The sequence below is a fragment of the Dasypus novemcinctus genome, chromosome 22 (genome assembly GCF_030445035.2).
Source record: "Dasypus novemcinctus isolate mDasNov1 chromosome 22, mDasNov1.1.hap2, whole genome shotgun sequence".
Lineage (NCBI taxonomy): Eukaryota > Metazoa > Chordata > Mammalia > Cingulata > Dasypodidae > Dasypus > Dasypus novemcinctus.
Genome location: NC_080694.1, coordinates 71,602,914 through 71,615,633, shown reverse-complemented (window position 1 = coordinate 71,615,633; position 12,720 = coordinate 71,602,914). Strand labels below are relative to the sequence as shown.

General features: G+C 35.4%; 1 protein-coding gene across 1 annotated transcript; it reads right to left on the bottom strand.

Moving 5' to 3' along the window:
• Positions 1–9,416: 9,416 nt before the first annotated feature.
• Positions 9,417–10,349, bottom strand: LOC101411583 (putative olfactory receptor 2B8). Its single transcript, XM_012517975.2, has one exon. The coding sequence runs from the start codon at positions 10,347–10,349 to the stop codon at positions 9,417–9,419; it is 933 nt and encodes a 310-aa protein (XP_012373429.2).
• Positions 10,350–12,720: the final 2,371 nt, after the last annotated feature.

Sequence of the window (12,720 nt, the reverse complement as noted above, 5' to 3'; positions counted from 1 at the left end):
CATACATCAGGATGATAATATCAAATTTACAAATGAAAATTCTTAAAAGAGCTCTATTCAAATTGTTAAAAATTAAATATGCAGCTATATATGTGAATAAATATTCTTGGAGCTCAAATTAGACTCAGCAGGATGGAAAGTCATATAAAAATCTGATTATAGGAACTATTGGGAAAGGGTCTCCTCTTTGCAAGAGCTTTGAGGGCAGGACTAGGTCTGGCAGATTAAACCTATCTACAAGGCTGGGGAATTAAGAACCAGTTTGCCCTGAAATTTCCCAGTTTAAACCTTTTGACAGCCATAAAATAAGGTTAGTTAGTGGTTCTGTTGACACATTTCAGTAAGTAATAAAAAGTCCATAAAAACTATGGAGAGATCTTTCTGAGATTATGATTAAACAAATTTGATAATTGTGTATTGCATTTTGAAACCTGGTAGTCAATGTGCTTTTAAAAATTATTCATTTTCATAACTTAAACAAAAAAAAGTTTTAGCTTATTGTAAAGAAAAAAAAAAGAACATTCCTTACATGAACTAAAATGGTTTCAATTTTTATTTAGCTTAGGTGTAATCTCCCTTAGTGTATAAAATACCCACTAGATAAATCAACATGTACAAAATCTAGAGTAATAAAAATTGTAAGTTCATGTTAGTGGAATTAAGCTAAAGACGAAGGATTGTAGATATGCTCTCTTAAATAAATAAAGTAAATTTCTTTGGCTAGTAATTATAATTTAATAAGTTTATTTAAATGTAAGGTAACTAGTCAATGTGGTTGTAGTCAATTATAAAAAGTTTGTAAAACATCTTCCAAATTGAAAACATTTAAATTTTTCTAGTTGTAGAAGTCACTGTTAACTAAAAACTTGGATTGGTATTGGTTGCAAAGAATTACTTCATGGTAATAAAACCTGTCTGAAGGCCATCACAAGGTGCATATTTAAGTAAATGGTAATAAAAAGTTATCTTCATTCTATTGGGAATCTTCTGTTTTCATTTTAACAATGAAAAATAGTTTTTCCCTCTATTACTAAAGCAAAATACCTACTATTATCTTAATGGTAAAATTGTATAAGTAAACAGTCATTTGATATATGATGTATTGCATTAAATTGTTTAAAATATTTATAAAAACAAGGAATAAACTTTAACATTGTCAAACTCTTTTGTGCATTCAAACCAGGCCTTGAATACATTACAGGTTGCCTCTCCATGTGAGTTATTGGCTAGGCTGGTCACTGACCCCTCAATTAGAAATATTTGCTATATCAGCCTCTGGTTCTGCTCTTGAAGTCGATGTGATGTGGGCTGTGGGTGGGAGGCTTTTCATCTCTTTGTAGATAACCTAAGCTGTCTGTGACTTGTGAGTGTGGGACAGTAAGAAGCTGCAGTCTTGCCCTTGGTAACCATGGCAATGACTCCAGTCCCAGGAAACAGTTTAACAATGCAGTCTATAAAATTTAAATATTCATGGAAAATGCAACCCAAATGTGCTAAAAGCTTATCTAGAATGTATAAGGTCCATGCTAAAAGCTTACCTAGGATGTGGAGGATATATGCTAATTGAAGTCTATTGAGCACTGAAACAAAGAACAATTTAACCCTTCCTGTCTGTATAAAAGGAACTCTTGTTCAGGGTTCAGGTTTGCAACAGAAAGCTCCTGAGTCTGGCCAGCTATCAATAAATCATTTTTCCTTCTCAAAATCATTCCTGAATCCTGGCCTTTCTATACGCAAATAATTGAACCTCTCTTAACTTCTACTACAATGTATTAGTTAGTAAAGCAGCTGACATTCTCCTTTCCTGACTGGACTCTATCCCTTAGACCCCCGATCTGTGTTACTGAGGTAGTTGCACTTATTTACAAAGGCAGGTGGATATATGGGTAAGGTACATATTTGTAAACTTAATTAAAGTATGGATGACAATCGCTCTAAATCCAGAGCTTTCCATATAACTGCAGAATTTCGTTGAGGAGTCAAGATACTTCAGTAATCTTTTGGAGAAGAAAAAGATAAGCATGCCATAGTCTCTCTTTTCCTGAGGCTTAAGTGAATTGAGTAGCTTCATTGGAAATATAAATATTAAAATTATTTGCTATGCAGGGAAAATGTGCCTTAATGTAAGTATAAATCAGTTCTAATAGACTCTTAGATAGGTTAGCAAGTTTTCAGAGATATGAATGAATTGAGGGTCCATGCATTCTTGCAGAGCTGTTGCTTCATATTTAGCTGTGTTTTAATCAACTCCTTCATCATCCTTAACATTTAGGACTTTTGCATAGCTCAGTGGATACTCAAATTCATTGATTAAATGTATCTGTAATACACAACTGTCTTTCTCCAGGATATAGTATTCAGAATGCATTTTGTATGTTTGTATATCCATTTTCACATGTACACAATTCTAGCTTTTTCTCTATTTGTGATTGCTGAAGAACAATAAAGCAAGAAACAGAGTCATTAGGGAGAAAGTTGGAAAATTCCCTGAAGCAGGTATATTGAGGCTGAATCTGTTGTGGCTAAACAATACAGAGGTAAGTACACAGGAGTTCAGGTACATTGTTATGAAATTTGACTCATTTTATTCTCATAGGGACCCTTGAGGAAGGTCTCGTTATCATCTATTTTTATAAATAGGGGGACAGGATTAACAGTTTAAGTACCTGTTAAATTTGATCTATCTTCTTAATGGCCCAATGCTATTTAGAATATATAAGAATGTGTGCTTCTTGCCTATGTGTGTACAGATGTATGTATATAGTCACACGTATATATTCTTATACATATATTTTTGTGACTGCATCTAGTGTGTTTGTTTATTTCTAGTAGTTAGGAATCTCAAAAACACACTTTGTTTCACATACGCCAATTTTAAATGCATAGTTAATACTGTATAAACCATGTTTTGAAAGTCAGTATTGGTTTCTTTTCCATTTCTAACACTTGCTACTTTTCTGTCTGACCTCAGAAATATCAATTCATCTCATATAAGCCCCTTATTTAAAAGGAAAATTTTTGCTCTGCCTTCTTTTACTGCTAGCCATGTGATTATTGTTCAATGAATGTTAAACTGTTCAATCACAACTAAAATGTATGAAACAAAAATTATATAGGAAGGTATTATGATTTTTAAACTTTTAAAATATAAAAATTAGAAATTGCAAAAGAATGTGCAGATGAAAATGAAGATGAAATCTGTTAATTGCATGACAAGTACTGCATGATTGAAATGTTGTAGAAGTTGAGAGAGGTTCAATTATTTGTGTATAGAAAGGCCAGGACTCAGGAATGATTTTGAGAAGTAAAAATGATTTATTGATGGCTGGCTGGACTCAGGAACTTTCTGTTTCAAACCAGAGCCTCAAACAAAATTTTCAGGTTCCTTTTATACAGGGGAAGGGCTAAATCGTTCTTTGTTTCAGCACTCAATAGGCTTGAATTAGCATATATCTTCCACATTCTAGTAAACTTTTAGCATGGAATTCATACATTCCAAATAAGCTTTTAGTAAATTTGATTTGCATTTTCCCTTAATATTTAAAATTTATAGAGCTTGCATTGCTAAACTGTTTCTCCAGGACTGGAGTCATTGCCATAGTCACCAAGGGCAGGACTACAGCCTCTTACCATCCCACACCCACAAGTCAGGACACAGACCACTTAGGTTAACTACGAAGGGATGAACAGTCTCTCACCCACAGCTCACATCAAATTCAGAGTCCTCAAAATTTAGAAAGGACTAAATCATTAGCAGTGCCTAAATTTAGGTAAATTAGTACTGCTAAATACATATATGGTTACATGTAATATATTTCCCACAATATGGACTGACACTTACTGCAAATATAAATGCTTCAGACCTGTATGTTTACTCACATACACAATATGTATGAAAATGCTGGAGAGTTTTGACTGATGATTTGCCCAATGACTTGAGAGTATTGAACTTTACTAAGCAGTATTTAACCACCTGGTATAAGGGTATATTTCAAAGAACAAACCAAACTGCAGCACACCCACAGAAAGTACAAGTCATCTTTGGTTAGAATTGATAATCATTGGGATAAAAGAGAAAAAGCTCATATTTGAGGTATTTGAGGAGATGAGAATTATTTCAATAGACTTCAGAAAATAAAGTACTCATGGGCAGAAATAGAATATGTACTATCAGAAAGCCAGAGCATTAAAACATTTTTTCATTACATGACTCCTTGTGAACTCTTAAGGGTATTGAACATAAAGGGAGATAAGAAAAACATCTAGTGCTTGCATCTGAGGCGCCTCCTAGGAAGAAATTAGACAATGCGTGTTCTCAGGGTGTTAAACATGCACTTAGCAGTAATGGAGCCCTGGGATACAGGGAAGGGCATGAGTCAGGAAGGTTCTCCAGAAGGGAGGCAAAACTCTCTGGTTTGGAATACAGATTTGCAGCCCATTAGGGAGGCAAGCAGAGAATCAAATTTATAAGCTATTGGACAGCAAAGACTAGGAAAAAGAAATACATAAGAGCAAGGCATGCATTAGGAGATGGAAGTGTTTGATATGATGGTAACCTGGGTCCATTTGGATAAGGGTGATATTAAAAGTTCCATGGATTGTCCATGAATGATCCAGAGACTTCCACGAATCATACTAAGAAATGCAAATCTTCATTTGCACGGAATGGCACTCAGTTAGTACAGAACCCTCAGGTAGAGATGGGATGGCAGCAAGATATGTTGAAGGTAAGAAATTAGCTACAGTGAAGTCATCTTCTCATGGTGATGATGGACTATTACATGCCTGATACACTCTTCCATGGCCATGCCTCCCTGTAACTCAAGCTCAACTCAAGAGGCTTCATTCTCCAGAACATCCTCTTTGGTCACACAGTCTAAACCAGTCAGTCATCAGGACAGTCTCCAGTTTTAATTTGCTGCAAAGCATCACTTCTTTGTTTATTGAATGCTTTCATTTACTAAAACATAAGTTGCGTGTGGGGAGAAGTATTGTTTTTCCCTCTCAGATGTATTCCAGGATATAGAACGATAACTGCTAATTTCTCTGTTATCATATACTTATTGATTGAATGGGTGAAGAAAGAAAATCAGTGGCAACAGCAAAGGGAAGAAATGAGTAGAAAGGAAAGATACAGAAAAAATTTTTGATAGAAATTGACAAGTTGTTAAAGGAGGATATGAAGAGGAAACTGAGCTAAAACTATAATATTTATTTGTATGCTTGGGCCATAAGTATATTTTGGAAACACCAAATCAGATAGTGAAATTCTAAGAATCTTCAGTTTGAAAAAATATGAGAATGAATGTAATTTCAAAACGTTTTCAATTATTGAGTTGCCAATAACCTAGTGCTACAGAATGAGTTCTATGCTGATATATATTCCAAAATATTTTAGTCTAAAATCAGAGTATAAATCACCAGGTTCTGTCTAAAGGGTCTGGAAAATTCTCACTCTATACTCTCAGGTATTTTTTAGCTCCTCAGGGACCCATTTGTTGTCCTCCCTGGACACTAAAGGGCATGTTCTGACATATAACTGCCCCACGTGATTTTAATTCCAATGTAACTTATTGAAACACATTATTTCTTAATGTAAAACATGTTTTAGTCCTTTATAAAATGTTCTTTATTGGTAAATACAGAGTTAAAATTTTCTTTTTATGATTTAATGGTGCCATGAAAATATGTAAACATGCAAATAAAAGCAAGCTTATACTTCAGACATATTTGTTACAGATTACTGAAAGAAAAATATTGGAAATCTCATAGTGAAAAATTTTTAAATGGAAGGGATAATATTAATATCCCAGGATGGAAGAGGAAAACTGAACTAAAAATAATTACATAAATCATTTTCAAAATTTTCACGTAACTTAAAAAATATTATATATGGGTGGATGAATCCTATTTCAATCTATATGGAGTTCATCCAAAGACCTGCACTCAAGGGAAAGGAACGTGGCTACAACACAATTCATTAGTTCTAAGCTCCTGTAAATGCATGCCTTGACTTTGAGCATCTGGTTCTCAGGGAGTTTCCATGTTAACACTTGATCTGTGAAGGTTTATTAAGTCATACCTTAGCTGTAATATGAGAAAGAGTAGAATAATCTTGACGGCCTCCAAGACTTAAGTCTATCCTCAAAACAAAGTGACTTACTATTACCTCAGAATGTGCTGTTTCTAGGTGTAATATGTCTATCATTGGACAGGAGTGAGCTCACAAATGACCAAGGTGTACATTTATTCCATATCCATATTCCCAAAGCTTGTTCAATTAATTCCTTGAAACATAGTACTCTGTGGTATTTATTTACACGTGCGTATAGTAATTAATAAGGTAACCAACCCAAACATGCAAAAATGACTAATTATGATACAACTTTAGGCAGATGAACATTTAGAAGTTGTCTATTAATCTAGAAAGGCATACATGTTTTATTTGGTAGTAAAGTATGCTAGCAAGCTTAAAAACAGTTTGTATAACCTGACCACTATTTTTCTGAAAAAATAAGTTTGAAAGAACAAAACGAAAATGTTAATAGTATTTTTCATGTGCAGTTATATATTCAGTGATATTTGTCTTATCTCTATTTCTTTGGTTTCTTCACTAAATACATAGTTCATATGTAATAAAAATATTAAAATATTTTATTGTGTACTTTTTTCTTAAACAAATATAAAACAAGCTGTTAGAGAAAAATAATAAAATATACAGAATTATAAATATTGATATTTAATTAACATATTTATGTAGCCCAACAACAATCAATGTAAATATTTGACTTATTTTATTTTAGCCCCTTTTCTTTTGCTAACCACACAACCACACTAAATATTTCTCATGTTAGATTATGTTAGCAAAATACATACTGTTTTGAAAACAGGTGAACATAAAAATCTCCAAATATACATATTTTAGAATATCTTAATTTTTTTTTTTAATTTTTTTTTTTCAGGATGTACGGGGGATTGAACCAGGAACCTAATAAGTAGAAAGAAGGCACTGAACTACTGGGCTATATCTGCTCCCCGAACATCTTAATTTTTAAAGCTTTAAATTTCACAGTATCACCAACCTCCCACTGATATTTCCACTATTACAAATTGTTGAATTATTGGAGGTGGTTAGAAATCCGTCTGTGCAGTGCTGTTGGTTTCAAGGAGCGTTTATCTCCGATTCCTGGCAGCAGGCACAGCGGCCGGCACCATGGACCTGGCATTAACTGACCTCCGGCCCTAAGAGGAACTGGCCGAGCCTGTCAAATGTGTCATTGATTCGACCTTCAAAACCAGCCTGTGCTATTTCTCCACCAACTTGCCCACAACAGAGTCTGGGCCAGGACCCAGTTCAGGGAAGCTGGTTCAGGCAGGGTGGGAGGCCTCTTGCAGATTTCCTAAGAGGGATTACTCCTTTATTTAGGATTCCGTGCATTTTTGTCCCTAAGACAGAGGAATGGAAAGGACCAAGTGTCTCCAGAGGATGTCCCTGCATAGAACTTGTAGCCTTGGTGTTGAAACGCTGTTCTACCTTGTGAGATTAACTCATTTTATTTTATTTTTAATTTTTTTAATTTTTAAAAAGATTTATTTATTTCTCTCCCCTTCCTCCATTGCCCCCTTATCATTTGCTCTCTGTGTCTATTTATTGTGTGTTCTTCTGTGTCCATTTGTATTCTTCAGGTGGCACCAGGAATCTGTGTCTCTATTTCTTTCATCATCTTTCTATGTCAGCTCTCTGTGAGTGCAGCACCACTCCTGGGCAGGCTGCATTTTTTTGTGTGAGGTGGCTCTCCTTGCATGTGGGACACCCCTGTGTGGGGGAGCACTTCTGTGTGGCTTGGCACTCCTTGTGCATGGCAGTACTGCGTGTGGGCCAGCTCACCACATGGGCAGGAAACCCTGGGTATTGAAACTTGGACCTCCTATATGGTAGGCAGGTGCTCTACAGTTGAGCCACATCTGCTTCCCTGATTTTATTTTTCTTTCCAAAAGCCTCTCTTTTGGTTTTAATCACCATAAGATGTGTAAACATTAACTTTTTAAATTTATATTTGAGAATAATCCTAAAGTAAACCCATGTAACACCTAAAAGCACTTTTTTTCTCTTTATATTTAAAATGTTTAAAGAACAATGATGTGTTTGCCCTAAAGAAGCTTCCCCTTTCCACTCCCTCAGCTATGCTCCTTCTTTGTATGGCTGGGTGCTGCCCCACTCATGGATCATAAATTGCTCAAATAAATGCCTATAGAAAATATCTTATCTTAAAGAATATTTTATTTTAACATAAGGTGTGCCTGTAAAGATTTAAGTATTTTCTCTATATATTAAATAATAACATTGGTCATGTTTTAAACTTAAGTGTATTGTCCTTTTTTCCATATGTTCACAACAGCTATTTATTTACAGAATATTATCAAGATACTTATTAATTTTAATTCTAGATCCTGTTCAGGCCTCCTTTGTCAAGTTTTATTTTATAAATACTTACACTCAATAGCAAGAAAGAGAATTTTGTAAATTCTACTAAATTATAACATCAATAAAAATAACTGCTATATAAATGCCAAAGACAAACACTTTTTATTGTTTATAAGGCAATTAATGTGTTTGCAGATAAAATTTTCAGATTTAATGACAATACTAAAAATTGTGTTTTCAAATTTGGCTTAGATTCCAAGTATAGACCTGAATGGTTGATCAAACGGGATTGAGCGTGATTCTACGCTGACAAGAGATCCATAAAAGAGAAATATTATCTTTATGGTATGAATTTTGGGGGATTCCTCTGTGGGTGGAAAGGATGTGCAAGATCTATGGGTATTACTCAAATGAATGGACAAAAGTCTGCAATTCCGAATCAGAGACATTTTTAGGCAATTGTGGCTTTTCCAATGCACCTACACAATTCACATACACCAAATGCCCACTGTCAGTGTTTCTATTAAACTTGTGACCTGAAAGCAATCGGAACCAGTTTCAGTTAAACTCAAACTCTTGCACTGATGATCTGAGCTCTAACTCCATGGGTAGAAGCTTTGCATCTGTGATGTAAAAATAGGTTTGCCACGACTATATCAGTCATTAGAGCAATAACGAGGATTTAGGAAGGTATTCAAATACACACATACCCATACCTGTTTATTTATTTATGCATAGGGTCTTCACAACTAGCCAATGAAAGAGACATGAAACATTCCCAGAAAGGATTTAAAGTAGACAACTTCTGGATTCCACTGGAAAGAAATTTCACACTTACTTTTATTTAGGTGATTTAGCTGTGCACTCTTAAATGAAATTAGAATCCATATTACATAATTACATATTACATATTACATTTTAGAATTACATATTACATTTAGAAAAGCCCCTGACATCTATGAGATTTCTTGAGTATATTTCCCTTTTCTGCTTAAGTTGGGTCTCTTCTAAGCAGTCTTTTCAGAGCCCACTTAACCTCTTTGTTTCTCAAGGTGTAGATCAGAGGATTAAGGGAGGGTGTCACTACAGTGTAGAAGAGAGTGAGGAATTTACTGTGGTTCTGCTTGTACTTGCTCTTGGGCTGGATGTAGACAGAAATTATAGTCCCAAAGAACAAGACCACAATGATCAGGTGGGACCCACAGGTCTCAAATGCCCTCCTCCTGCCCTCAGCAGATTTTATCCTGAGCACACTTCTCACAATGCAGCCATAGGAGATCAGAATAAACCCCAGAGGAGTGACCACATAGAGCACACTAGCTATGGCAAGCTCATTCTCCAGGAAGGTCGTGTCCACACAGGCGATTTTCATCAGGGCAGGCTCCTCACACATGAAATCATCCACCCTGTGGTGGCTACAGAGAGGCAATTGGAAAACAAGGATAGTCTGCACCGTGGACTCCACAAAACCACTGACCCAGGCCACAGCTGCCAACTGTTGAAGATGTTTTGGGTGCATGGTCACACTATAGTGGAGGGGCCGGCAGATGGCGTTGAAGCGGTCATAGGCCATCACAGTCAGGAGGACACATTCAGTGGAGCCCAGCCCCAAAGCCAGGTACAGCTGGATCACACAACCAGCATAACTAATGGTCTTCTCAGGACCCTTGAGGTTCCAAAGCATCTGTGGGACAATACTGGTGGTGAAGCAGAGATCCAGGAAGGAGAGATTGGAGAGGAAGAAGTACATGGGTGTGTGGAGCTTGGGGCTCAGCTGTGAGACCAGTATGATGGCTGTGTTCCCCATCAGAGTTAGAATGTAAATGACAGCGATGACCAGAAGGAGAACCATCTCCAGCTGGGGCTGGTCAGAAAATCCCAGGAGGATGAAACCTGCTGGGTTGCTAAAATTTGTCCCTTTCATTGTTTCTTCATTGCGAGTCACCTTTCTAGCTCATTCTTATTTTATTCCTATAGGGAGGAAAACAGGTACCACCAGCAGAGGAACAATAACAAACTGGTTCAATTTTGAACATTTGCAGACTGGAATCACAAATAGAGAAACAACAGACAGATATAAAATACTGAAAAATAAAAATATCATCTGGTGATTTTTTGAATGTGGCAAGAAAACAAATATTTAAATTCAAGAAAATACCTAATTCATTAAAAGGAAAGATGTAAATATAGAATATGAATATATTTATCAAAAGTTAAACTAAACTATCGGAAGATGAATACATAGGTCTTCAATGAGTATCCTGTGGAAAGGCAAAGAAGTTAAAAATAAAATTATTGGTATATATTTAGCTACATGCTATTTAAAAAATAGCTATAAAACATAAATTGACACATCAAATGAACAAGAGTATGACAAATAGGATATAAAGAATTGGAGACACAAACAAATCAAGCATCATTAGAAACAGGAGAGTTAGATATGAATATCATTATTATTCATTGATTTTCTATATACTATTTTGTATGTAGCCAGCTAGCTTTCATTTATTATACAGTAAAGAGAGCATGAACTATGCTTTTGAAGGTTTAGATGTCTATTGTTAGAAAGATAATGGATGAGTGCCCTCATTTTGCCTTGTACAACTCTACATTCTCCTGACTTTTTGCCACATGGATTTTGTGTCTAAGATAAACATATTTTCAAGGAGATTCCACATGGAAACTCCTCCCTCTCCATTTCACATTTGTTATCCAAAATGAGGATAAGGGTTTTAAGTCTTCAAAGGGAAGAAAGTAGTCAATTTTCTAGGACTATGGAAATAGTAAATATTGGCCTGGGCTATATATGAAAAGCTGCTTCTGTTTACTGCAAATAGGAGTGCAACTCTGAATTTTTTCAACCTTTAAAACAAAATTTCTGTTTTATTCATTGTGTAACTTAAAACCCTACCTTCCAGGAAGAATGACAATTCAGCAGCAGAGGATAGTGTTGCCTTTGGTAAAAAAAGTTCAGTTATGGTCACAGTTCGATGACAGGCAGTGGAAGAACCATGTGTGGGTCCCCTTTTGGCTCAAACTCTCTGCTCCAATTGATTGGTTCAATCTACTTTCAGATGGATGTTGTTCAGATTGTTGACTCAGCACACATCTCTGGAGCTTTCCTTCTCAGCAGCCTCTCATTGCTGTATTGGAGAGGGACACTGGTCTCTGGAGAGAGAAGAAGCACAGAGGCTTGTGCTTCCATTTCTACAAGAATGCAGTCAAGTTTAGATTCCTTCTGAACATACACAATCACATGCATGCTACTGGAAAGGCTTCCATAACTGAAGGGCATTTGCAATTGATGGCAGTGGGTCTATCCTTCAGTTCTACTCATAATAAACTTGGCAAAGCCAGTTAATGTTATTCACCAACTTTCCATCACATATACTATTAAAATTGTCAATACTATTTTTATGTGAAATCTCTCAATTCTTTTTTAAATAATATTTTATTGAAGTATATCACTCATACATGAACATACATAAACAATAAGTATAATAAAAGATGTGAACTTACAAAACAAACATGCATATCATCATACAAAGCTCTCATACATCCACCCCACCATGAACATCTGGTATTGTTGTGAAATATTTGTTACAAATTATGAAAGTACATCATCAAAACACCACTCTTACCTATAGCCAATATCTTACATTTAGTGTATTTTTCACTCAACCCACCTGTTATTAGTATCCTATGTTAGTATTTAGATTTGTTTTCATTCATGAGAGAATGTTCTCATATTTTTCCTGTTAACCACAGTCCCCTGCACCACTGGATGCCCTGTGTTATGCATCCCCATGTTTTGCACAATGCACTCAAAGTGTGTACTCAGTGGCTCTCATTTTCATCACAGAGTTGTGCTGCCATCACCACAATTTTAGCACATTTTCATTACTCCAAAAGGAAAAATCCCATACCCCGTTATAACCCTCTATAGTTTCAGAATTGATATATCTTCTTTGCCATTTCTGCAAAACTATTACAGTAGTACTGTTAGCTATTGTCTATAAGTTACATTAGTTTTAATTTTCCCATGTACTACCACATTCTTAGCGTGTTTTAAATTCCTATATTTACACTGTTGGACACAAGCTTCTTCCACCACAAAAAAATCACTATGTCATATTCCCTAGGTTATTCTTTAATTTCCTTTTACCTGATATTTACATCCGTAGACTACACCTTTCAATCACAATCTCATTTATTAATGAGTAGTGTTAGTTATACTCACTATATTGTTTTACCATCAATTTTATTCATGTCCACTCTTTTACAATAAGTCTTAT

Excerpts from the sequence above, each read along its gene's own strand:
- LOC101411583 (XM_012517975.2), bottom strand. The coding sequence starts at position 10,349 with ATGAAAGGGACAAATTTTAGCAACCCAGCAGGTTTCATCCTCCTGGGA.